This window comes from Mustela lutreola, chromosome X (genome assembly GCF_030435805.1).
Source record: "Mustela lutreola isolate mMusLut2 chromosome X, mMusLut2.pri, whole genome shotgun sequence".
Classification (NCBI taxonomy): Eukaryota; Metazoa; Chordata; class Mammalia; order Carnivora; family Mustelidae; genus Mustela; species Mustela lutreola.
This window is the reverse complement of record NC_081308.1, coordinates 102,546,521-102,573,867: the sequence shown is the minus strand read 5'-3', so window position 1 is coordinate 102,573,867 and position 27,347 is coordinate 102,546,521. Positions and strand designations below refer to the sequence as shown.

The 27,347-nt window shown below is 50.3% G+C and overlaps 1 protein-coding gene across 1 annotated transcript in view; it reads right to left on the bottom strand.

Annotated features, from left to right (window-relative positions):
• SLC25A43 (solute carrier family 25 member 43) overlaps window positions 1–24,407 on the bottom strand; it is a 43,180-nt gene extending 18,773 nt beyond the window's left edge. The window contains exons 1-3 of the mRNA XM_059156874.1: window positions 23,788–24,407; window positions 15,780–16,021; window positions 12,908–13,080 (exon numbers count right to left, since the gene is read on the bottom strand). Coding sequence (XP_059012857.1) covers window positions 12,908–13,080; window positions 15,780–16,021; window positions 23,788–24,062 — 690 coding nt within the window. The 5' untranslated portion in view covers window positions 24,063–24,407. The remainder of the gene's footprint in view (window positions 1–12,907; window positions 13,081–15,779; window positions 16,022–23,787) is intronic.
• Between the last annotated feature and the right edge of the window lie 2,940 nt (window positions 24,408–27,347).

Here is a 27,347-nt window from a genome sequence, read left to right as displayed (position 1 = left end):
CCCCCCTGTGCTTCCCCATCATGGCACGTGACACAGTTTATCATGATTTAGTGCATAACTGTTTCTGCCACGTGTATTCCCCCAACCCTGCCTCCAGGACCAGAAATCCCAGGAGGGCGATGATCGGGTCTGTCATGTTTGTGGCTTTATCCGAAAGCCCACCAACACGCCTGGTACTCAGCATGTGCTTAATAGATATTGAAGGGAAGAGGAAACAGATCTGCAGTGCATGAAAATGAAAGGTAAATATTTCAAAACAAAGAACTTGATTATTTTTCTGAGAAAGTCCAAAGAGGCATTCTGAAAGAGGAAGGATTTTAGGTTTTGTTTTGTTTTTTTTTTAAACACTGTATTTCAGATGGAAAGATTTTTTTTTAAATATTTTATTTATTTATTTGACAGACAGAGATCACAAGTAGGCAGAGAGGAAGGCAGAGAGAAAGGAAGGGAAGCAGGCTCCCTGCAGAGCAGAGAGCCCGATGTGGGACTCGATCCCAGGACCCTGGGATCATGACCCGAGCCGAAGGCAGAGGCTTTAACCCACTGAGCCACCCAGGTGCCCCGGATTTTAGGTTTTTTGTTCTTCCCATGAGCCCTGACATAAGGTGACGGTGTTTCTCAAGACGTAAAACTCATATGCCCTTTGACCAAAGCAATCATATTCTAGGAATTTATTCTACAGAAACATTTGTTCATGTGGGAAACAATGTGTGTGTTATAAGTATTTATGTTGTGGCACTGTTAGTAATGGCAGAAAACTGGAATTAATCTGAATGTCCACCAACAGGGGAGGGGGCTGGTTAAAGAAAGAGCTCATGGTACCATGGAACACTGTGTCACCATTTAAAAATATGTGGCATCGCCAGCTGACTGATACAGTGCCATCTCCAAGATACATTGGGAGGTGAAAAAAAATGGCCTGGAAGAATCTATGTCACTGATGATCTAAAAACAGAACACGAATGTGCATGCGTGTGTATGTCTGTCTTTGCATAGGCCATCTTTTGAAAGATTCAGCCAAGATACTGGGAAGTGCTGTCTGCAGAGAACTGAGAGGCCAGGGGACAAAGGTCCGGGAAACCTTCCTTTCCAACGTACACTCTTTGCACCTTATGGATTTTTTACCATATGCCCATGTGACCTATGCAGAAGGTAGAATAATTTAATTTTAAAAGAGAATGTGAAGACGAGCCACAAACTGGGAGAACATATCTGCAGAAGACGCATCTGATAAAGGACCATTATCTGAAATATACAAGGACCTCTTAAAACTCAACAATAAGAAAACAAACAACCCGATTAAAAAATGGGCCTAAGGTCTGGACACCTCACCAGAGAAGATCTACGGGTGGTAAATGAGCATAGGAAAAGATGCTCCTTATACTCTGTCATCACAGAGACACAAGTTAAAGGGGCGATGAGATACTACTACACACCTATTAGAATGGCCAAAATCCAGGACGCTGACGCCGCCGAGCACTGCTGACATGTGGATCAATCAGAACTTTCATTCACCCCTGGTGGCAATGCCAAATGCTACAGCCACTTTGGAAGACAGTTTGGTGGTTTCGTATAAAACTGAACATATCCTTACACATTGCTTAGTGGCCGCACTGACTAAGTCCGATCTTGGGATTTGCCTAAAGGAGTTGAAAACTTAAGTCCACACAAAAGCCTGCGCATGGACTTTTAAAGAAGCTTCGTTCATAATTGCTAATGCTTGGAAGCAACAAGAGGTCCTTTGTCAGTATGGGAATGCAGACATAAGCCACATCCTGACAATGAAATATTATTTAGCATGAAAAAGAAATAAGGCATTGAGCCATGAGAAGACATGGAGGAACCTTAAATGCATCTTCCTATGTAGAAGAAGCACATCTGGAAAGTCTGGATACTTAGGGGGCGCCTGGCTACCTTGGTTGGGAGTGGATGCGACTCTTGATCTCAGGATCTTGAGTTTGAGTCCCACACAGGGAGTTCGAGTCCCACACTGGGGTAGAGTCTACTTAAACAAACAGAAAAAAGTCTATATAATACCATATGATTCCAACTATATAATATTCTGGAAAAGGCAAAACTATGGAGACAACAAAAAGATCAGTGCTTTAAGGGGCTTGGGGGCGGTCAATGAGTAGGCAGAGAAATTCTCTGTACACTAGAATGGTGGGTATACATCATTATACATTTGTCTAAACGCAGAGTGTCTGACCCCGTGAGTGAGCCCCCAGGTAAAGCGTGGGCTTGGGGGGATGACGATGTGTTGGTGTGCACTCATCAGTTGTGACAGATGTAACCCTATGCTTGGGCGGGGTGTTGATAATGGGGAGACTGTGTATGTGGTGGGGCAGGGGGTGTGTGGGAAATCTCCATACCTTTCTCTCACTTTTGCTCTGAACCTAAAACTGGTAAAAAAATCAAGTCTTGGTTTAAAAAAGAGCGTTTAAAAGGCGAGGCAAGAAGAAAGAAAAGGGGGGGTGTCTTCCAGCTGGAGCAAACAGGCGCTCCCAGAACCTCTTGTTTGTTATTGGAAACAACTTTTATCCTCCATGGACGTGTCAGACACAGCCTGAGGACCAAGCTGTCCACGTCCCACACTGTCTGAGGGTGTATATGCTGAAGGCAGTTGTGCGGGAAGCTTTAGTCTTTTGGCCCATCCCCAATAATCAAACAACAACAGGCCAATCATATTGCAGTAAAAGGACCTTCCTTCCTTTGATTTTGTCAGAGAGAGAGCACAAGTTGGGGGAACAGCAGGCAGAGGGAGAAGCAGACTCCCTGCTGAGCAGAGAGCTTGTCGTGGGACTCGATCTCAAGACCCTGAGATCATGACCTGAGCCAAAGGCAGACTGGTAACCAACTGAGCCCCCCAGGCGCCCCGTAAAAGGACGTTTCTGTCCTGGGAACCAACGTGGCCCAAGTTTCTCTTGGCAGAGCCAGACCCCCAGGAGTTGTCCTCGCATAGCTGGGAAGCGCCCCTGGCTCCGTGGTGGGGGTGTCTGCACAGGCGGGTGTGGGTGACAGTCCCCAGCATGGGCCACCTGTCAGCCGGCTACTCCACTCCCGCGGCCGCATGTGCCTCCCCTCTCAGCAGACCAGAGGACCAACTCACTGCCCAGAAAGACCCTGGTAGCAGTAACGTGGGGAGGTAAGCAGGTTAGAGCTATGCTTGGGGTGAGTGGGGAGAGAGAGCCAGGTGGGGTGTGCGTGTGCCGGGTGGGGGGTGGGGGGTGGGGCGCAGCTGGGCCAGACTGGAGGAAGGGCTGGGAGGCGAGTGGAGCTACCCAGGCTGAGGTCATGGCAGCAGTAGTGGCCCCGAAGAGCCCACTAGTGTCACCCTGGTGGAGGGGGAAGCAGTTGATGGCTGAGGGAAGAGACTGCAAGAGCGTTTTCGGGAGGCTGGGAACACAGAGCTCTGCGCGGCGCTTGCACATGGGGCCTCCAGGTAAATGCCTGCCTGCCCAGCATGCCGCACGGATGAGTAATGAACTCTCCCGCTATCCTCAGCTCCATCTAGAGAGTTCGAGGGTCCTTTGAGGTTTTGTGAGGCTGGCTAGCCCCTTTGTGTGTTTCCAGCAATCAGAGAGACAGAAGCACACCTGGGCTGGCTTTTATGGTGCTCATCAGATTCTGAAGAGATGCTTCGGCAACAATAAAGCTAGCACCTCGGCCTTATCAAGTGTGGGTCATGTGCTCAGCTCTGTATCCGCGTGAACCCACTCTGGCGCTCTCTCCCGTGTATGAATCAGGTGCGACGCTTGTCCCCATGGTTTTCAGACTAGGAGGATGAGGCCCTGAGAGGCCAGGCAGCTCACCTGGGGTCGTGGCGGGGGGGGGGGGAGGAGGAGGGCCAGGGCCAACATCTGTAGCCCACGCCCTTGACCGCTGAGCCGGTCTGCCCGCTGGAGCTTTCAGAGGAGCCCAGCTGTCAGAACCAAAGAGGCAACAGCTCCATGGGGGAAAGGAGGGGGAAGACTGCGGCTGCCTATGTTTCTGAGTTGGCTTGAGGCCAGCTTGGCGGGGGTGGGGATGGGGGGGTCCCCTCAGCAGGAGCTGCCATCTCTCCTGGCTGACAGGAGGCCTTTTGTGGGACCCTCCTTTCCCTTTCCCCTACCTCCTCCCTCCCAACCACTGCGGAGAGGGGATGGGTGTGTGTGTGGGGGGTCATCTCCCATTACGGCTGCTCTTACTGTTTCGCTGGAGCTCGGAGAAGTCTGCTTAGCCCGGGGAGGCCACTCTGCTTCCCAGACTAGATCTTGTGAAAGGAGTAAGCCAGCTCAGGTCAGGAGAGAAGGGCAGAGTAATTTTACAAGAGTGTTGTTAGGCAGACGCCTCCCTCCTTGCCAGTGCTCTGGGGACAGTCTTGTTTCCATGATCAACAACTGCGGTCTCTCAAGTATTTAGGGCGCTCTCCACCTTTTGGGAAAAACAAGGGGGAGAGGTCTCCTTTCCCCACAGCCGAACAAAAATGCTCAGACAGAGCCGCCTCGCCTAAGGGATGTCCCACCCGCCAACTACCTGATTGAGACAGAGGGTAGTGCCCAGAGGGGCCAGACCCCAAATTAAGCAAGGAGACAGCAAGGAGTTGACAAGGCAACGAGGCAGAGGTAACATCCCCATCCTCTCCCGCGCCCCCGAGGGGTTAGAACGCCAGTGTTTGTACTTGGGGCCAGGTGAGGCAGCTTGGCTGGGGAAATGGAGCTCTGTCCCTCCTGAGAATAGATGCTATGTCAACCAAGAAATGTTGAGCTAGGCAGAAAACCTGAAACCTGTTAGCACTTCCTAGGAGGTGTGATGGCAATTTACTTCCCCCTCCCAGGACTTTGTGCCTGCACCCTCAGGGGCTCAGAGAGCCACTGCCTCCCAACGGCCATGGTCACTTTGTGGCCAGCCAGAAGGCCACGCTGCGGAATGATCCACGCTCCAAATTCCCATCTGCTGGCTTCAAGCCTTCCATTGTCAGGTTGCCAGGGACTAAAAGTGGGCCCTGGGCAGCTCTGGTTTTCTGAAGACTGCCCCCCCTCAACTTGAGTTAACCATTTCCTGACCAAAGCCAGGCTCTTGCCTGTCTATTTCTGAGCTTGCACATCACTGTTGGTTTTGTTTTTTTTTCCCAACCACTCTTGCACTGAGCCTGTGAGCTCCCAATTGCCAAAGTCAGGTCTCCTTCTCTCTATTCCTCTACTCCTGTGCCCAGGGCAAGGAATGAACAGATTACCTAGCATCTAGGAGCAAGCCTCTGGTCTTCCTTCCCGGAGGGTAAAGCATGGGCTGGAGGAAGGAGAGACAGGTGTTCAATCCCAGCTCTACTGCTTGCTGGCTGTGGGGCTGCTGGGCAGGTAACTAACACTCTCTGTGCCTCATTTCCTCATCTAGAAGATAGGAATCATACCGGCACTTATTCCACAGGGTCAACAGAGGATGAAATGGGATCATAAACTGCCTTGTGCATATTAAATGACCAGTAAATGGTAGTTACTCTGAGGTCCTTATAATTTCTCAATCCAAAGGAAGGCTTTCCTTTCATTCCCTCCGCCAGACATATTTTGTCCCCACCCTTACTCGTGACGAAAGCATCCCCATTGCAAGAGAGCACAGATTTAGACCCCATTCATTTACCTCGGGTCCCCTTTGCTGAAATCAACAAACAAACAAATACAAATTCCTCGTACGAGGCTGTGATGTGTCGCGCACTTCCAGGCACCGTACAAGGCAGCGGGAAGTTGCCGTGAAGAGGGGCTGGACATCAGAACGGTGTCAGAATGGTTTTCCTTTGTCCTTTGCGCCTATCTGCCCATGTTGAAATGCGCACAGCTGTTTGGGCTGCGGGACGCAAAGCCTTACTGCTAAGGTAGGCGACTGAAGATCGCGTGGTGTCAGAGCGAGGATGAGAGAGGTTTACCTAGGGCAGCGGGCTGGCGAAAGGGGAAAGCTCTTCTCACCTCCAGCATGGCTAGGAACGAGCTCCTGACTTGGAGCTCAACCCGAGGCAGCTAAGGTTCATTTCTGTGCTCAGAGACAGTGAGCTCTCCTAAGCAGCCTTGAACTTCATTCATTTTTTAACGAGTATCAAGTGCCTGCTCCACGAGCCAGCGTGCTGTGGGGATATACAAAGGGGTAAGCCACGCTTCCCAAAGGCGAAGAGCTTGCAGCGTCGAGGGAATCATGGCACCGAGGACTGTGACAGAAGGAAGCATGGGACATGAGCCAGGAGAGAACCACAGTGTGAGTGAGCTACAGGTGTTCAGAAGCGGGCGGCGCTGACGGGGTGAGACAATGGTGTGGACAAGGGAGAAGGTGGGGCACTTGGGGAAAGGCTTGTAGACCAACGGGCATAATGTAAGAGGGATTACTCACCCACAAAACTCTTGGAACAAAATAACTATACCCTGGGCGGGGTGGGGGGGGCTGTGAAAACCAAGCATCCACAGTTGTTAGAGCACACTGTGAGTTAACTGGGCTTCTCCAGCCCCCCAGTGGAATGCCCTGGAATGCTCCTCCTGGAATACCCCCACTGTGGTTCTGCAAGGGCAAGACACCTGCCTTCATCCATCAAGACAGGAAAGTTGTTTGGAGGTGGGGAAAAAGCCGATTCATTTACAAAACAAAACCAACAGATATGCACTACCCTCTGCCAGAAGAGCCAGGCACCACTGAAGCAAATCTCAGGGGAGCCTTTAAGATGAAGACAGATGCTCCAGGCGGAGGTGACAGGAATGTGAAATACACTCGTTTATTCTTTAGGGCGCTGGGGGGAGGGGACCAAGATCCCTTTGGCAGAACTGGAGGCTTGAATAGAGAAGAGTTTATAAAAAGGTGTGTTTTAGTTAGCCCACGTGCGATTCGACAATTTGTATTTGCCAACACTTGAGAAATTGGGAGATTTTACAGAAAAATTGGGATTTTCATCTCCCTAGAAAAACTGGGTCCACGTTTCAAAACGGCATAAAACCCTTGAAGAAGAGGCGCTGGTCTTGGCCTCCACTGGCCGGCTTTACCCCCCCCCCACCACCGGCTACCGGTATTTAGATGCTAATCACATTTTGCCAGCACAGAACAAGTTAGCTCTCCAGAATGCTTTGCAAGCTGAAAGCCTGTGATGACTGAGAACGCCTTTGAAATCTGTCTTTGGTGGGTGAGTGCATGTCATGTGGATTTCCCCGCTTTTTTTTTTTTTTTCATTTTTTCTTCATGTTACTGCCAAGTTCTTGTTGGCATTTGACTTTGCAACTCCTAATACAGGACCCCTGTGCAATGAAAGTGGCAAAGTGGGTAAAGGGCCACATGAGAGGCCAAGGGGCTCGGCCTCAGCTTTTACTCTCTTGGGGCAATAAGGAAGGACAGAACACAGGAAGATCTTAAGAGACCTGGTCTGGCAGGAGCCACGGGCCGGGGCTGGAGGGACTGAAGTGAGTGCCGGCCTTGGAGACAAGCTACCTGGTCTTAAATCTCGGCTCAGTTACGGGGCGGGTGGACTTGGGCAGGCTACACACCTTTTCAGTGCCTCTGTTTTCTCATCTGCAAAATGGGCCTGATAGAAATGGTTCCTGCCGGGGCGCCTGGGTGGCTCAGTGGGTTAAGCCCCTGCCTTTGGCTTGGGTCATGATCCCAGGGTCCTGGGATCAAGCCCCACATCGGGCTCTCTGCTCAGCAGGGAGCCTGTTTCCTTCTCTCTCTCTCTCTCTGCCTGCCTCTCTGCCTGCTTGTGATCTCTCTCTGTCAAATAAATAAATAAAATCTTAAAAAAAAAAAGAAATGGTACCTGCCTTATAGGGCTGTTTTAAGGTGTCAGTAAGATGATAATAAGATAATGGACGTATTTCTTTAGCGCTCCATGCTTATGGTCATTTTTAGAATTAAACCTGGAGAACAATGAGAGGAGTTGACAAGGTCCTAGATTAGGGCAGGGACAAAGCCAAATAGAAAGACCAGTGTGGGAGGACTAGGCACCAGGAACCAACTGGGCTCGATGATACCTGCGGGAGGGGCAAGACAAAGAGTCAAAGACAACTTCTGGACTTCCAGCCTGTGTGACTTGGTGCTGGGGTGATGGCACTGAAAAGGAAAACGCTGGGCAGCAAGTTTTGGGGGAAGAAGAGTTCAGTTTGACACACATTAAGTCAGAGTTGACAGCGTGGAGGCGCTCGCCAAAACGGCACTGTGCAGCCGGTCTTGAGAAGCGTGGGTTGGGGCTGAGGACAGGGACTTGACCGTGAGAAACCACGAGGGCGCCCAGTTTGGTGCGGGCAGCCCGAGGTGTTAAGCATCTCGGGCAGGTTCAGCATCTCTGTTTGAACAGGGCTGGGGCCTCTCTTCGCTCGGGGACCGTGTGTGTTCTGCTCGGTCAGCTGTGCCACTTGGATACTACCTTTGTCCTTCAGTTTATGTACTTTCAGTTGCAATGCTGACCTGGCCTAATCCTGCTCGCCTTGTGAGCCTTGATGGGGTCAAAGTCCTCTGGGGTAGCGAGCAACAGGAGGACACTTGGTTTTATATTTGATGAAACGGAGGCACCTAACATGGGCTGTAGGGGAGAGGGACAGAGTTGCGGGGGGTGGGGAGAGGGGACCAGGCTTGTGCCTCGTGCCTCCCACACGATCGATCGTCTGAGGGCCCACCGGGGGCTCCAAGGCTCCCATGTTCTCGGCTGCTCCCTGGAGTTTCAGGGCCGCTTTTCTCCCTCGCTCTTCCACGTATGCCTGTCTAGAGAACCCTTTGCTCAGGACGCCCTGGTCCTTAGTCAGGGCCCGCAGATTAATCAGACCAATTAAGCTCCATCAACGTTTTACCTTTCCCACTTTTCTCTGAATACAGTAAGTGCTGCCAGCCATTTCAGGCCCACGCTCCCGGCCAGGCGTGGGAGATAATGAGTATGAACAGGTCAGGTCATACCCAAAAGAGCTTGAGCCACGAGGCCCCGAAGTGCAGTGAAGGCGATTTTCAGGCAGGATGAAAAGCACACCGGGTTGGGGGAGGGGCACCTCATTCCGTTTGTGCAGGGCTGACCTATCCCCCATTTCCCACCCAAAACTGTTGCCTCAAAACACGCACATACATAATTTATTTACCTCCCCATTCTCTAGCATGCCAGTCAGGAGCCAGTGCAAGAAAAAGAGAAAGGAATAAAATGAGTGGAAGCATGGTGAAGGAAGGGCTCAGCTGGTTCAGGAAGACTTCTGATTATTGTCATTAATGTTCAAGAGAGTTCCAACCCGATGCAGCACTAAACGGGCAGATTGATTGTGTGTGTGTGTGTGTGTGTGTGTGGACAAAAGCATATGAGGAGAATGAGACATTCAGACAAAGTGGCCAGTTGGTGCGAGAGCTGGGAAAAATTCCCTGTCCAGCTGGTTATCTAACAGACATCCGACGCTGGTTTGCTTCCTGAAGGGCAGTGCAAGGAGGAAAGCCAGGGGAATGCAAATATTACCATAAAGTGTGCTCAGTTCGGAGCAGCTTGGCTGCCCTACACAGTTCCCTCGTTATAAATTCTGCTGTTAAACCTTGCGTTATATGGGGAGATTCTACTGAAGCTCTCTAGGAGAAGCTGCATCGTGGCTTTGCAGGGAAAAAACCCCACAGCAGAATTTGGGTTATTTTGTTGTTTCCAGGCTACTCGTCCTCCAAACTGAAGGTGTATTTGGAGAAGGGATTAGGAGCTTGTTAGCTGGACAGAGATCACTAGCGGCAGGGATATCACTGGCGGCAGGGCTAATACCCGGAGCGCTCTAAAACGCTCCATTTACTGCAGCGACATCTAATGGCCAAAGGAAGCACTGCATGTTCTCATTGAAAATGCAGCCTGTGGTTCTATCTAATGAGTTCCTTTTATTTTTTATTTTTTAAAAGATCTTATTTATTTATTTGACAGAGAGAGATCACAAGTAGGCAGAGCGGCAGGCAGAGGGAGAGGGAAAAGCAGGCTCTCTGTTGAGCAGGGAACCTGATTTGGGACTTGATCCCAGGACCCTGGGATCATGACCTGAGCTGAAGGCAGCCACTTAACTGACTGAGCCACCCAGGCACCTGAGTTACTTTTTTTTTTTTTAAAGTAGGGTGGACAAGGTATTATTATATTTATTAATGCCTGTAAAATCACACTTGGCCACCACCCTAAGAATTCACTTCCTATCACCCTTTGGATGATATTTATGATGTTATTCATAATTGGATGCTGATCATATTTTATGAAAACCATGTAATTAGCTCTTTGGGATTTAAAAAAAAAAGATTTTATTTATTTATTTGACAGAGAGGGACACAGTGAGAGAGGGAACAGAAGTAGGGGGAGTGGGAGAAGGAGAAGCAGGCTCCCTGCCAAGCAGGGAGCCCAATTCGGGGCTCGATCCCAGGACCCTGGGATTATGACCTGAGCTGAAGGCAGACGCTTAATGACTGAGCCACCCAGATGCCCCAGGATTTTTTTTATAACCATCATGACTTTGCATTTATTTTAAAGCTTGTTGTTGAAGCTATGAGTATCTATTTCAAGAAGTTTTCCATACCAGGGAAGAGATGATCAAGTTTACTCCCAAATACTCACTTCTAGGGTATCTTACTCCAGTTTATAGTAGAATGTTGTGGTTAAAAAAAATTGAAAAGTGATATTAATCAATTGCTGATGATTGCTGAGGAGATGAATCACTCCCTCACAGATGGTGCAAGTGTAAACTTACAGCCTTTCTGGGGTGCACAGTTCATTGAGAGCCTCAGAATTATATTTATCTTTTTTAAAATTTATTTTAAGTGGGTTCCATGCAGGGCGAACTCATACCCTGAGATGAAGACCTGAGCTGGGATCAAGAGTCAGATGCTTCGGGGAGCCTGGATGGCTTAGTCGGTTAAGGGGCTGCCTTTGGCTCAGGTCATGATCCTGTAGTCCCAGATTGAGACTGGGCTGCAATGGGCTGCTTCTCCCTGTGACCTTCCCCGCTCTTGTGCTCTCTCACACACACTCTCTCTCAAATAAATAAATAAAATCTTAAAAAAAAAAAAAGATGCTTAAGTGACTGAGTCATCCAGGTGTCCCAGAACTCTCTTTATCTTGTGACCTCTAAGTCCATTTGTAGGAATAGAGCTGAAGGGTGCCATCACAGATGTGAAAAAAAATATACAAGGGTTTTCACTGCTATGTTATCATACTGATGAATTAGAAATAGCCTAAATATTTAAAAACTGAAAAATTGTTATTTACGGCACAGTGGAGGCAGAGATGGATGTTACGCAGCCACAAACCGAGGAATGCTTAGGGCAACTAGAAGCTGGCAGAGACAATGAAGCAACCTCCCCTACAGACATTCAAATGGGGCACGGCCCTGCTAACCCTAACCCGTGTTAAAATTCAAGGCAGCAGCAGTTTGTGAGAAGAAATCATTGTTTTTTTTTTTTTTTTTAAATACCCATGGGAGATCCATACTGCGGACTATTACGTGAAAATCTAAAAAGGTATTCTCAATATTTGATAGCCTGGGGGCAATAATGGAAATAAATAGGATACTAATTTATATACGGTGGGAACACAATTTTGAAAACAACAAACCCTTCCATAGACATGTATCTCACATTCATGCACAAACATGTGTACCTGTTCACACATACAAACATGCAGAGAAACTATTAATCATTGTGCGTAGGTGTTGGGTTTATAAGTAATTTTTTAAAAGATTTTTTATTTATTTACTTGACAGACAGAGATCACAAGTAGGCAGAGAGGCAGGCAGAGAGTAGGAAGCAGGCTCCCCGCTGAGCAGAGAGCCCGATGTGGGGCTCGATCCCAGGACCCTGAGATCATGACCTAAGCCAAAGGCCGAGGCTTAACTCACTGAGCCACCCAGACGCCCCAATTATTTTCTTTTTTATACCTTTCTGTGTGTCCCAAATTTTCTATAATCTATGTGCATTACTTCTTTTTATTGTGGTAAAACATTCATACTGCACTTGATATTAGCCAAAAGGCCCAGAAGTGATTGTGGTAAAACATTCGTAACATAAAACTGACCATTTTAAGGGTAAGCACATTACTTTTAACATTAGGAATAATGGGGGCGCCTGGGTTGCTCAGTGCATTAAGCTCCTGCCTTTGTGGTGCTCAGGTCATGATCCCAGGGTCCTGGGATGGAGCCCCACATAGGACTCTGCTCAGTGGGGAGCCTGCTTCTCCCTCTCCCTCTGCCCCTTCCCGCCCATCATGCTGTCTCACGGTATCTCTCTCTCTCAAGTAAATAAAATCTTAAAAAATTGGGAATAATGGTTTTTGTGAATAGATGTGCACTAAGCAGGCGCTAAACTTACATCTACATTATAATTACAATAATGTGACCATCGTTTGTTTGGACCAAATACAACCTGGAGAGATGAAGTGAGATGGATGGGGAGAGGGCAGAAGAGTTGGGGGGTCCTTGTGATGTGTTCATTGTTCTGAAAGCAGTTTTTCTTTATAGGTTGGGATCAGCCCTTTCAGACTGTTCAGTGCTGAGGAAGGGGAGGCCCAAATCTAGCCAAGAAAGCTGCAAGGAGAAGCCGGGGGTAACCGAGCCAGCAGAGAGACAAGTTAGAGAGTTAGAGTCTCTTTCACTGAGGCAGCTTTAAGGAAGAGAGGAAAGAAAAGTGGGCTTCATCTGGAGGCTTCATCAAAGACCTAAAAAAAGCAGAGTATGGGAACAGGGAGGCCGCCTGGGCTCGAGCCAGCAGCCTCGGGTTTAGAAGCAGAAATGCCAATGGAGTGTGAGTGTGTGTGTGTGTGTGTGTGTGTGTTGGGGGTGGTTTGCATCGCATTTGTGTGAGCTTTCACGAGCTCCCTGGAAACCTGGCATCATCCAGGGTCACTGTACTTTGCAGCTGCTACCGCCCCCAAGCACAGCAAGGCATCCCTCCTACCTGATGTCCCCTGCTCCCCCAAATAACTCCCTACCTGCATCTTTCTCTTCACTGTGTCGAAAGGAAAGGAGAGCGTCTGGGTTACGGCAGCGGCCAGGCAGACATTGACGAAGTTCTGGAGGGGTGAGAACCGATCTCGGGGTCCATTCCAGAGTTTCTCCAGGTTCATGTAAACCAGAAGGGAGCCAGCAGAGAAGGGCAGAGCACCTGCAAAAAGAAGGCCAGGAAGAGGCTGCTGCTGTCTCCAGTGCCGCTGGCTAGAGAGCACAAATGCCTGTGGGGAATCCCAGGCAAGTAAACAGGACTGGCTCCAGCTCATTAAAAGCACTCCAGCCAGAACTGCCCGAAGCAATTTTTCTTCGGTGACAATAATGTGCTCCCTTTCAATAGGGGGTGTGTTATCTGTCAAAATGCATCAAACAGTTCATTCAAGGTTGGCACACTTTGCTGTATGCAAATTTTACTTTACAAAGAACTGCAAACAAGTATTGAACTCTAGTTCGGGAGACACGTGTTGAACGGTGGAGGGGTGGAGGGCACTGATGTCGGCAAATTACGTGGAAGTCATCCAGAAATACGTAAGATGGACCAATGAATGGCCAGAGGGATGAACATGTACATGATAAAGCCATGTGTTGATTGGAGCATCCGGATGGTGGGCGTACGGGTGTTTTTGATTCTTGTAACTTTTCTGAGTTACAAGATTCCTGTAACATTTCTGAGTGTAGTGTCAGAAATTTTTTTAAAAAAATAAAATCTTGGGCAGGGGGAGATCACTCTCATAGAGGAAACAGGGAGTGGCACTTCACCAGGTTTCCAAGGCTAGGAGGGACTGGCCTCTGGCTGAGGAGGAGACAGCCTGCCTGGGGAGCGAAGGCACTTGACCTTGCTTTGGGGTATGATGTGGCCATATCAGGGTCCAGGAAAAGATGTCAAGTAGGTAGTGCAGTTTTCAAGAAACTTCCAGAAACTTTGGGAGCTATCTTAAGTTTACAGAGGAGCTTCATTTGTCTGTCGAAATAAGATTTAAAAGAGAGGCTAGCATCAGCTAATTTTATCTTGAGGAAAAGGCAGTTATCTATTTAATAAACACTTTGCAAATGAAGTACCCACCCCCCTGTTTTCCTTCATTCAGAAAACATTTGTGGAGTTTATGTGATGTGCTCGGCCCTATGCTGGATGCTGGGAATACAAAGAGGCATAGGCTGATTCCTGGAGGAGACAGACAGCTGATGTGTGTGCTAACTGGCCAGGGTGGGGTGGCGGTACCAAGTGCTTTAAGCACACAAGGACCAGAGGGATTAATTTTACCTAGAGCATCAGGAAGGACTTCACAGAAGAGAAAAATTGCCCACTGGGTCTTGAGGATTGAGCAGGAGTTCACCAGACATTGGGAGAGTGGACAGGCAGTCCAGGCAGAGGGAACAGCAGGTGCAAAGGGAGTGGTGTTTCCAGGAAATTGCAAGTGTTTCTGGATGGCTGGGGCACGAGTGCTGGTGGAGGGTCGGCAGGAGGTGAGTGGGACCGGGCCAACCGGGGCCAGGTATGAAGGATCAAATGGTGTGTCATAAGGAATCTGGGCCTTTCCCTGTATCTCAGGAATCAGGGAGGGCTGGAACAGAGGACGGAGGAATGAGGGTGGTGAAATGACCGCCTTTGGTTTCAGAAGGTCACCAGGCCCTGGCAGCAGTGCCTGGGACTGGGATCCTGTAGAAACCTCTTGTAAGTGTCTGTGGGAAGCATGAGGACGAGGGCAGAGGGAGGTGGGGAAGGAGGAGGGCGACAGATGAAGAGTGCAGAGGTCAAACTGACAGTACTTGGTGCCGGAAGCCGGAAGCCACAGCGGAGAGAGGAGAGGAGCTGAAGCAGTTCTAGGTTTCTTCCGGCTTGGCCCACTGGGTGAAAGGCAGGTGGTCGCATTCTTTAGGGAACCCAGGAGGAGCAGGTGTGAGTCTAACGAGGACGCCGGGTTTAGTCTCGAGCTGGATGTGCCCCGGGAGCAGCAGGTGAAGGTGTCCAATAGCAGGTACTCGTCCTGCCACTGGGAATTGGTAGCAGTCAGTGGTTAAGACAGAGGGCTCTGGGGTTACATCGCTAGGTTCTTCCGCTTCCTACCTATGGGATCTCGGGGAAGTCTCTCAGTCCTCAGTCCCTGAGCATCTACTTCCTTGTCTGTAAGCTGAGGCTTCAGTGAGAAACTGTACGCCAGGCGTTCAGCACGGTGTGGGGCACAAAGAGAGCACCAGTAAATGGTAGTCACTGTTGTTACAGAGGCCGGGAGTCCTTAGAGTATCCTGATGCTTGGTTAAGCCACGAGCTTAGCTGAGGCCACCTGGGGTGGGGATGGAGGGTGAAAAGAAAGCCAAGGAAGGAGCCCCGAGATGACAGTGACACGTGGGGAGCTAGCTGGAAGTCAGGCTTCCAGGAGAAGGGGTGGTCAGTCGCATTAGATGCTGCAACAAAGGTCCGATATCAGGTGAGAGTCTGCCGGGTTTGGCAATTGGGGAACTCCGGCGACTCGTGCACATGTGGTCTTGGCAAAGGTTCCAGAGACCACGGAAGGTATGCTTGCTACCTGGTTGTGCTCACATATGTCTGTATGCAGGCCGAGTCTCTTTCCCGCAGTCAGATGGGGTGTGTGGGATTATCTTCCTATCAGTTTGGGCTGAGCCACCTTCACACTCCCTTCCTCTCCTCCCTGGGATGTGACTGGCCAAAGTTAGGAGCGGGGTAGAGGGTGTGTGGCTAAGGAATAGAATGAAGCTAACTGGCTCCACATGGCTTGAATCCATAGGACCTTGCCCTTGAAAAACTGCATTTAACTGGTTACAAACAAAGATATACAATATTCATCTATACCAAAGAACACAACCTTTCCTTGGACAAGGTGAAAAGTTCCATCTTACCTAGAACAGTAAGGGAAACCCCTCGATACAGGGCTAGGAACCCTTCCTGTTGATAAACAGTAGAAAAAGCATGGAGGATCCCTCTGTAAGATGGTTCCAGCAAGTTCTGCACAATCAACCGGGTTTTGATGAGGTCTGTAGGGTACGTCACAATGGTGGAAACCATGCCTGCAAGACTCCCAGCCATGATGGAGCTCCACTGGGAAATATGGCCCAGGTCATCCGTGAAGAGTATGACAAACCTAGGAGAAAAAAGGAGGAAAAACCCAAGAGAATCAGCTCTGGATTGTGCCTGAGTGTTCTATACCACTTCTTACAATATCTCCCAGCATTTGGAAATGTTTTACAAAGTGAAAGTTACTATATCAATGTATTAGGATTCACGAATAGCACATTCAATTCTACTATCTTAATAGAATTTTGTGAGCTATAACGAGATGACTTTGTTCTTTATGTCTACCTTAAGTTCTTCCCACTTCATTTTGAGCATTTTCCCCTTTATCTGTGTAACTGTCAATCCTGGCTTGCCGGTGGGGTATAAATGAATAGGAGTACTTGGTAAATACTGAACTAGAATGTGCTCCTTTGGTTCTCTTGAATTTAAAAGAAATGAAAGTGCATGAAATGATGACTTTAAGCATCCTCAGTAACTAAGGTTTCTTTTTGTTTGTTTTAAAACCTCTATGTCCAACGTGGGGCTTGAACTCACGACCCGAGACCAAGAGTCTCATGCTCTACCGACTGAGCCAGCCAGGGGTCATGTCCCTCCCTTCCCTCCCAGTAATTGAGTTTATTTATTTTTATTTTTTAAGATTTTATTTATTTATTTGATAGAGAGAGAGTATGAGAGAGAGCACGAGATGGGAGAGGTCAGAGGGAGGAGACTCCCCATGGAGTAGGGAGCCCAATGTGGGGCTCGATCCCAGGACTCTAGGAACATGACCCGAGCTGAAGGCAGACGCTCAACCAACTGAGCGCCACCCATCGCCCCCCCCACCCCGCCCCAATAATTGAGTTAAAAAAAAATTATCTTGGTTTGGATGCCTGGGTGGCTCAGTCAGTTAAGCATTGGATTTCGGTTCAGGTCATGATCCCAGGGTCCCACTGAGCCTGTGTAGGAGTCCCTGCTCAGCAGAGACTCTGCTTCTCCCTCTCCTCCTTGCTCTGCCCCTCCCCCTGCTTGTGCTCTTTCTCTCTCTCAAATAAATAAATAACATCTTTAAAAATATGGACTGGTTGGGGCGCCTGGGTGGCTCAGTGGGTTAAAGCCTCTGCCTTCAGCTCAGGTCCTGATCTCAGGGTCTTGGGATAGAGCCCCACATTGGGCTCTCTGCTCAGCAGGGAGCCTGCTTCCTCCTCTCTCTGACTGCCTCTCTGTCTACTTGTAATTTCTGTCAAATAAATAAAATCTTAAAAAAAAAATATGGATAAGGGAAGATGCCGAAGGCAGAGGCTCAACCCACTGAGCCACCCAGGTGCCCCATAGCTACATATTTTAAAAAGTGTCAACAGGGACGCCTGGGTGGCTCAGTTGGTGAAGTGTCTACCTTTGGCTCAGATCATGGTCCCAGGGTCCTGGGATCGAGCCCCTCAGCGGGTTCCCTGCTCAGTGGGGAGTCTGCTTCTCCTTCGGTCTCTCACTCTGCTCTTGTGCTTTCTCAAATAAATAAATAAAATCTTAAAAAAAATAGAGAAGTATTAAATAGGCCCCCGGGAAGGTGGAGGGGGTAAGGGAATCGGAATGAACGGGACTTCTTTCTCTGGAACCTTTTATTTCTTTGTATTAAAAAAAGATACTTGAGGGGCGCCTGTGTGGCTCAATGGGTTAAAGCCTTTGCCTTTGGCTCGGGTCATGATCCCAGGGTCATGGGATCGAGCCCTGCATCGGGCTCTCTGCTTAGCAGGGAGCCTGCTTCCTCTTCTCTCTCTGCCTGCCTCTCTGCCTACTTAATGATCCTTATCTGTCAAATAAATAAAATCTTTTAAAAAATTGTTTTTTTTTAAAAAAAGATACTTGAAGTATCTTTTATGCTGTCTTTCATGCTGTCACTTCAGGATGGTGGGTACATGGGCACTCTTCCTTGTGCTTCTTTACAGCGTTATAATGTGGCCAAAAATGGCTTTGGGTGGACTTTTCCAAACGCAAGCCAGGAAGACTGTTGCGGTCCCTCTTTCTGGAAGCAGTCAGGACCAATCTCGGCAGAAATTGTTCAAAGGGCACTTTTACATGGTACACATTCCCTGCCCAGGAGGCAAAGGAATTTTACTCCTTGCTGATGAGGACAAAACCAAGAAGGGCTTGGAAACCAGGAAAAATAGTATTTTCTACTAGAGAATGGGATAGGGGAGAGGGAGAGGAATAGTGGGGGTTTGAGTAAAAGGAAAATGAACAGGGCTAGGCTAAAAAAAGTATTATATCTTTTTCAAGATTTTATTTATTTGAGAGAGTGGGAGAGCACACACAAGTTGGGGGGGGAAGGGTAGAGGGAGAGGGAGAAGCAGACTCCCCGCCGAGCAGGGAGCCGGATGTGGGGCTCCATCCCAGGACCCTGGGCTCATGATCTGAGCCAAAGACAGAAACTTAAAGACTGAGCCACCCAGGCACGCTGTATCTTTTCAGACCATCCCCGGTTCTCTGGTTCTCAAGTCTCCCATAAAGAGGCGCATGTCCTGTTCCTTCAACCTGGCAGCAAGCCGGGGCCCTCTGTGTGATAACTAAGACACGTGGGTATTCAGGTGAAATCATTTGAGGAGTCCTAGGACCAACCCTTTGCTCCCGAGTAAACACTCAATGATCACAAGCATCCCTTTCAGGGGGTACCTGGGCGGCTCAGTTAAGCGTCTGCCTTCAGCTCAGGTCATGATCCCAGGGTCCTTGGATCAAGTCCTGCGTCAGGTTCCCCACTCAGCAGGGAGTCTGCTTCTCCCTCTCCCTCTGCCACTGCCCCTGCCCGTTCACGCTCCCTCTCTCCAATAACTAAAATCTTAAAAAAAAAAAAAAAAGATAAAAGCATCTCTTTCAAGCTCTAGGAAAGTCTTCATTTTGTCAAACTATTGTTGACTACTGTTAACTGCACTAATTGAAACAGTCATTAAAAAAAAAAAAAAAAACCAGTCATGAGTTAAGCAGCTACTTCTGAAAGATGCAGGTCACTCAAGCTGGCCCTCGCCAATGGGCCATTGGCCTGTCTCACTGCCTGCTCACTTCCTTGTTCCTGCCTTTTCTCTCCCCCAGGGCCAGTCGAGTTGGAGGGGAGCCTGAGGAGGGGCAGGGGAGACAGAGGAAATGGACATGCTTGACCGGCCGGATGGTCTGCAGCCAGTTGGAACAATCCAGATGACGGTGGGAGCCTGAAATGCCAAAGAAACACCGTTCCTTCTCATCGCCTCATCCGCTTCCCTATCCCACTTGGCCACTTCCAGACTCATTTATCGAACTTCTACTATGCACTATGCACCAGACAACTGTGCTCGCACTCAGCAAAGGTCCTAATGGAGCTCTACAGTCCTGCGAAAGCAGTTGGTGGAGAGGGGCAATGGGAGAGGAACTAAGCCCTGGGTTCTCGGAACAACCTGATGGACGAGGAATAGGAACCCTGTCTCACAGCAGGTTGGTTTATAAAGTCAGGTCTTACTATCAAATAGACAAAATTCCAAAGAACCAAAGCAAGTCCTTTCTACTCAGACTCTTATCATCCGGTAGAGACAAGGACCATCAACCCTTCCCCTGGGAACTGCAGAGTCAAGGCAGGTGACCCTAATAGGCCATCAGTGATGTCATCCTGCCCCGCCCCCGCCCTTTCAGCTCTTGTCTGATTGGCTGGGGCAGAAGTGTTCCCCTTTCTGCTCTTCCCCGCCACCCCCCCCCCATGCACAGAAGCTTTTCCCAGAAACACTGGCTCAGCTGGTGAACAGCAGTAACCCCTTCTTTCAGCCACAGGCTATCACACACACCCCGCCCCACCCCCACCCCAGGTATCTGGAGTTAGAACTGCCATCCAGCTGAACATGAGCTCCTGGACTGGTTATACAGTAAGAAAGTGGGGCAGGTTCCGAACTATTCCAGAGCTGCAGGGACACCAACCAACGTTTATACAGCTCGACAAGCAGTTGTCCAGTAAAGCTGGAGGAAGATCCACTGGTGGATGGATCTGACAGCCAGCCGCTGTGTTCCGCACTATTTATTGCCAGGGCCCAGCTCCTAATAGACTCTACCCAGTGGACTTTTGATCATAAATCCAAGGGAGCAGACGTATCAGCATCACAATGGTGGGCAGAGCCCTGGACTAAAAAGCTAGGAGACCTGTTTCCAGTTCCAGCTCTGCCATTAATTCTCTTTGGGGACAAGTCAGTTAATCCCTCCATTTCCTGAACATTCTCCATGTTTACGCTTCGTTCAAACCCCCGATCCTAGGCTGTATACCATTACCCTCAGCCACCTGTTTCTGCAAACTTATAGCCAGGAAAGAGTAGAGATGAGTTAGTATAAGGATGGACTAACGGTATCTTCTCTGTGTAGGAAGGCTAGCACCATGATTAGCCAACCACTTTGCTTTCTATGCCTTGCCATTCACTGAAATACTCCCTTTTAGTTTCCAGGAGGAAAACAATCTCACAGGAAACATTATTAGCAAACTTAGACCTGGGAACTCTCTCTTTTTTCCTCTCCCGGTCACCAGCCACCAGTCTGTGTCAGGTGCCCGCAGCTGCCACATGGACCAGTGCAACAGGTTCCTAACTGGCCCAGCCACCCCTGGTCTTCCTCCTCTCTAGTCATCATACCCTGCAACCAAGTGACGGTAATTCCTGTTGAGTTGCTCTAAACATCACCTCCCCACCACCACCACCTCCTCAAAAATCTCCCACAGCTAACATTGGCCACACTGAACCAAGTCCAAAGTCCTTAACCCGGCCCTCTGAGGTCGCATTCCAACCTGCTTTTCTGGCTGGACTTCCCAATGCTGCTGTAGACACACCCTGTGTTCTAGTCCTGCCGCATGCCTGCCCACCTCTGTGCCTTGGCTCATGACGTTACCTATAATCTTTCTATCTTTCTCTCCATCTGTGCCCAGCAAACTCCTATGCATTCTCCCCAGACCAAATCCAGGTGGTTTTTCTCCTCTGTGAGGTCCTCACATCTTCTCCTCCTCATCAGAAGCGTGAATCTGTTTTCTTTAAAAGATTTCATTTCTGGGGCACCTTGGTGGCTCAAGTTGGTTGGGCGTCTGCCTTTCAGTTCTGGTCATGATCCCGGAGTCCCAGGATTGAGCATGGCATTGGGCTCCCTGCTCAGCGGGGAGTCTGCTTCTCCTCTGCCTCTCACCCCACTTGTGATCTCTCTCTCCCTCTCTCAAATAAATGAATCAAATCTTTTTTAAAAAAAAAAATTCATTTTTAAGTAATCTCTACACCTAATATGGGGCTCGAACTCACAACTGCAAGATCAAGAGCTGCGGGGCACCTGGGTGGCTCAGTGGGTTAAGCCGCTGCCTTCGGCTCAGGTCGTGATCTCAGGGTCCTGGGATCGAGTCCCGCATCGGGCTCTCTGCTCAGCAGGGAGCCTGCTTCCCCTCCCCCGCCTGCCTCTCTGCCTACTTGTGATCTCTCTCTGTCAAATAAATAAATAAAATCTTAAAAAAAAAAAAAAAGAGCTGCATGCTGTACTGATTGAGCCGGCCAGGCATCCCAGAAACGTGGATTTCTGTAGCACTCAGCCACATGCTATGGACACAATAATCTTCCGTTCTTCTGTTCCTCTGTAAGCACTGGGGCCCCGGGAACATGCCTCTTTTGTCCCAGCAGGTACTTAAGGAGGCCTGGCTGTATTAGTTCCAAATGAACACAGAAAGAAACGCAGCAGGGTGTAGTAGTTATGGATTTGGAGGCAGAAGGTCGGCTTATGGGGCTCTCAGCCCTATAGGGAGGAATGGTGGGGCCAGTCTGAGCCCAATTCTGTATCTGGAAAATGGGCACGATACTTCCCACCCGATGGGCCTTACCAAAATCCAATGATGTGCACACACCTAGCCAAGGGTAACTAAGCGGTCATGGCTATGCTGATCAGCTTGATTGCTGTGATCATTTCACCATGTGTATGCACATCAAACATCAAATTTTACCCCTTAAATATATATATACTTTTTATAGGTCAAGGGTATCTCAATTAGGCTGTTAACAAAATCGAATGATGTATATATACTAGGCGGTGTCAGGGCCAAGGGCAGGCCTCCCCATGATGGGCAACAATAGTGTGGTGGAGATTATCCTGAGCAGAAAACAATCAAGGCCCAAGACTCCGGCAGAAACTCTGACCTTCCCTGCAACAGCTTGAAAAGCCTTTAGAAGACCTGCTCCAGGAACACAATGATGGCCATCAATAAGACAAGAATTAGGGGTGGTAGGGAGGAGTTTAGCAAAGAAGGTTCAAATTCCTCTCTGTTCCCTGTTTCCCAGTGGCCCAGCCAACACTTACCAAACATTTGCTCTCTTTCATCCTGCTGTGATTTGCATTCCTTCCCTTTGAAGTCCCAGACCCCTACCTCCTCCTCCTTTGCTCAGAAGGACACCTATACTTCCTTTTGCCTGTCTTGGGAAACTCGTGTGGTGTGTGTGTGTGTGTGTGTATGTGTGTGTGTGTGTATTGCCCACGCTGAGGAAATGAAGTTTGATTTTCTCCCAGGAGCCTGTCTCAACGTCCATTGAATTCTTCGTCCGACTAGAAGAAGAATCTCGGACAGAGGAAAAGATCTTTCTCTCAGGCGGGGGATTACCCAACCAGCCACAATACTGAAACCAGCCTGTAAAGTTGGGTCTCCTAATCCTCGGCCTACATTCCAAAGGCAGATTTCCATACCATCTTGTGGAGAGAACTGTTTACAGACATCAAGCCAGCTGTTGCTGAGGAGGAAAGAGAGTCTGGAGACAAATGCCTCAGGATCTCCCTTTCCTCCTCAGGGGCAGAGAAGGGAACTCCTCCCCAGCCTAGGTGAAATGTGGGCTGGCCAAGAGGACTCAAGTGAGAAGGAAAATTCCATCCAGCTTGTCAGCTGCCTGGTGAGCCTTCCAGCACCAATGGTGAGAATCCTGACTGAGCCTCCAAGGGTTCAACTAGGTGGTGAAGACCATGAGCTGTCTGTCTAATTCAAAGCCAAGGCCAGTCCTCAGAGTTGGCACTGTGCCCACGGAACGAGGCACACGGGGACCCTCCCCTCAAGTCAGAAACATCCTCTCTTCCTGAAGCTCCATCAGTACCATTTCATTCTTCTAGGCTTGTTTTAGTGAAAATGCAAATATCTCTGAGCTCTGAGGGACCTTTGAAGACTCACCTGCATTTGCATGTTTAGATAGCTTCGGAAGAAGCAGCTGCTGTTGGGGGAAGGTGAAAAATGGGCAAAGAATGAGGCCAGTGGGCAGAGGGTGGGGTGAGGCAGTAAGTTGGGGGACCTCTGTTGGGCCCTAAAGGCCAAGCTTCATTGGTGGGAGGGGAGCTGAAATCTGTGGCCTTTCGTGGCCATGGGTTGCCCCCCCCCGGCCCCCTCCCGCCAAGCACTTTCCTCTCGAAGGCACAATTGCACACACACACCTTCCGAACGGTCTCTCTCCTGAGCCAGCCAAGGCAACATTTCCAAGTTAGTGGAGGGTGGGAATGGGCAGGAAGCCGTCCCTCCTGGCACGTCTTCATTCCTTCCCTCCCCCAATCTGTTTTTGCCCCATTCCCCCTCCTCGCCGGTCCAACTCCGGGAGCCTCTCTGCGCCGGGGGCTGCGCTCCGCAAAACGGCACCTGGCGGCCCGGGGAGGCCCCGCAGTGCACCCCAGGGCCTGCGCAGGTGCCGCGTCCTGGCCCGACTGCCCCGAGGGGCTCCCGCGCGACCCGGAAGGAGGCCGCGGCTCGCCGCGAGGCGCCCCCCACCCCGAGGCGGAGCCCGGGAAGCAGGGCGGTGTCGCCCCCTCCCCGCGGCGCCCCCTCCCCTCCCGGGCCCGCCCCGCCGCGCCGCGCCCGGCTCTTACTTGCGGTAGGCGGCGAGCTGCACGGCGCTGCAGGGGAAGAGGCGCAGGCACGCCACCGCGTTCCCCTTCCACAGGGCCCGGGGCCCCTCGGCGCGCCACACCCGGAGCCCCGCGGCCCACGGCCCCCGGGCCTGGCCCCGCGCGGCGCCGACCTGGGCCAGCACGGTGGCGAGCTCGAGCGGCGCGGTGAGGCTGAGGCTGAGCGCCCCCGCCACGCCCGCGCACAGCAGCCGCTGGCCGCCCGTCAGCCGGCCGTCCCGCCGCCACGTCGCCATCGCGGCCCGGCCGCCAGGGCCCGGCACCCCCCCTCCCCACCCCGACCCCGGGGGACCGCGTGGCTCGGGACTGCGGCTCCCGGCGGGCTCCCGGCGGACGGCCCGGCCCGGCCCGGCCCGGCGCGGCGCGCGGCTCGGGGCCCCGCCCGGCGTGGGGCGGGCCGCGGCCGGATCGGGAAGCCGGCTGCTCGCCCGCGCGCGGGCCTCGGGGTTGGGGCTGGGGCTGGGGAGGCCGCCCCGGGGCCGAGGCCGCGCCCTTCCCCTGGGCTCTGCGGCGGGCGGCGTTCTGTGTGCCCTGGAGAATTCCAAGCCTCGCAGGCTCTGCTTCTGGCTTCCCGCGTCTTCCGCGCTCCCCCCCCGCCCCCTCCCCTCTCTTGTTTACCACCCTCTCTCCTTCCACATTCCACCCCTGGCCTGGGCTCTCCTCCCTCGGATCTCTTATGTTCTGCCCCAAGAAGCGGCCCAGCCGCGCCAAGTGCGCAGGGCAGGAGGGGAAAAGAAACCTCTCACGCCGCGGCACCTATCACCCTTGTCCAGCATTGGGCTTCCCGTGCGTGAGCTCACTGAATCCTCAAGAGAGCCCTTAATGGGCATGACCTCAGCTACTGCCCTCGGTTGGAGAGTCTCTAGAGGTGGTCTGGACCCTGGAACGTGCCTTGGCATCTTGGCAGCTCACCAGCTGTGTGACCTTGGGGGAGGTCACTCCAACCCCTCTCTGTGCCTCAGTTGCTTCATCTATAGTTTCTTCTTCTAGGGGTTGTTGGGAGGATTAAATGAACAGTGACACAGGTCAGCCCCAGCAAGAATTTCCGGCCCCCTTGCAGGGCCTTCTAGACTGATGAAGAATCAGATTGACAGGAGGCAGATGAACAGGAGAAAATCAAATGGAATTTTATACACACGGGGAATCCACACAGACAGTGGACATTTCAAAGACAGGCAGGCAGAACAAGGTATCCGGGTCATCCCGAACTAAAGGACAGGTGGGGAGGGGTTTGGGACTTCACAGAGGAATGCACTTCCCGGAACAATGAAAAGCATAGCAGATGTCTGGCGCTGAGATGTGCGCCCTGCCAGACAGATGTGTCACTCAGATAAAATTGATCACTGGTCATAACCCTTATTCTGGAAAAGACCCCCAGTGTAGATTCTTCTGTGCAGTTAAGGGAGGGGCAAACCGGCCCGTGGCCCCTCCAGCACTCTGTCCGTAGATCATGATTAGATACTGTTTTGCAGAAGAGGAAGGCAAGACAAGAGAGCTTGGCTGACCGTAGGTCACAGCTGCAAGGGGCAGTCCAGATTCAAATCTAGGTTGATTTTACACCAACCAGCGGCTGCGCTACACATCCCCTGTGACTGCAGAATGTAACTCAAGCAGGGACCTTCTCAGTGGCCCTCCTCTCAGCTTAAGGGGACAATGGAGGCAAAGAAGGGCTGAGAGAGATTTGGCCAGAGTCCAAGAAGAATTTTGTTAAGCGAAACAGAATTCCAAGTGTCTCCCTGTCTCTGTTTTTGAAAAACCACCTTGATAGTAACAGTGCAAGGGAAAGGGACCGTGAGCAGTCTGTGAGGGCGAGACCCCCCCAGGCGCGTGGTTGCTTTGAGGCTTATCTGGTTATTTCCTCCAATTGACTAACACACAGAACGACAGAGGAACCTTCCCTAGAAGGCGTCCCAGGGCCCAGATTCACAGGGCTGGTTCTGACTCCGGATGCCTTGCTCTGCTTTCAAACATTGGAGAATGCTGACTTTTCATACTTGGTGACTTCTGTCCTGCTGTCAGCGGACTTCCCAGCTGAGGGAGGTTGGAGAAAGGAGGCTTGTGACTGTGGACTTGAAGAGGCCTTGAACTGGAACCTGGGGCCGACAATAACAGGACCTTCAGGTAGCACTTGGTCCTAAAGCTCCTTTTGCCCTGAGAATGGAAGAGTTGATGCAGCCATTCCCTTGTATGGAGATTGGCTCAAGTCCCATGTTTTCCTTTTGTTGCAAGGCAGCCTGTGTGAGGGAGTTCACGGCCCCCATCCTGGGGACCGGGTCTGGACATGCTTTTCCTTAGCAATGCTATTCTTTTCTGTCCCGCATGAATAAGATTGTTCCAGTGAACCAGAGGCAAGAACCATTTTTACTTTTCACAGCTGTGGGCCAGGAGAAATCAGGAGCTGGTGATTTAACGTGAAAATGTATATATTTGTTTCCCTATAGGTTCAACAGTTAAAATGCGTAACAGGGAAGTGTATAGTTCTTGCCTTCTGTCTTTTCGTAGCAGGGTGCCAACAGAATAAGGTGTGTTCCTATTCTCAGCGAGAGCCTCATTTATTTGCTAACCATAGAGAACATCATGTATATTGATCTTAAACATAAATCACTTCCTGCGCATGTCCCGTATTTAGACGATGCCTTAGGGACTCAGGCTAAGTTTAACTGCTTCTTTTGCACACTTGGTGAAAGTCGGTGAAGAAACACAGCAGGTTAAGGACCCACAACTTTGAAAAAGGCACACGATGTGAAACTGGGGTACTCTGTTAAAAATAAATGTATGAGGGACTCGTGGGTGGCTCAGTCAGTTAACTGTCTGCCTTCTGCTCAGGTCGTGATCCCAGAGTCCTGGCATCAGGTTCCATGTCAGGCTCCCTGCTCAGTGGGGAGTCTGCTTCTCCCTCTCCCTCTGCCCCCCACTCGGGCTCTCTCTCTCAAATAAATAAATAATATCTTAAAAAAATAAATGTGTGATTACTTTAAGAAAAGGATGCAGGGGCGCCTGGGTGGCTCAGATGGTTAAGCCTCTGCCTTGGGCTCAGGTCATGACCTTGGGGTCCTGGGATCAAGCCCCCACATTGGGCTCCCTGCTCAGCAGGAAGCCTGCTTCTCCCTCTCCCACTCCCCCTGCTCGTGTTCTTTCTCTCATGCTTTCTCTCTCTGTCAAATAAACAAATAAAATCTTTAAAAAAATACATTAATTTATTAAAAAAAGATGTGGAGGGTAACTTCCTGGTTGGTAGAGCACTAACTCCCGATCCGGGGAGGTGGGAGGTTGTAAGTTCGAGCCCCATGTTGGGTGTAGAGATTATTTTAAAATAAAAATTTTAAAAGGAGGCAGTTAATAAAACAAACAAGCTGAGTAGTAATTTAACAGAAGGAGAAAGGTGGCTGGCTGACTGAAGGCACAAGGCCTCCTGTCACCCTGGTCCCGCCTTAGGAGATGCTAACAGTTTTAAACATTTTTTTTTTTTTAAGATTTTATTTATTCGACAGACAGAGATCACAAGCAGACAGAGAGGCAGG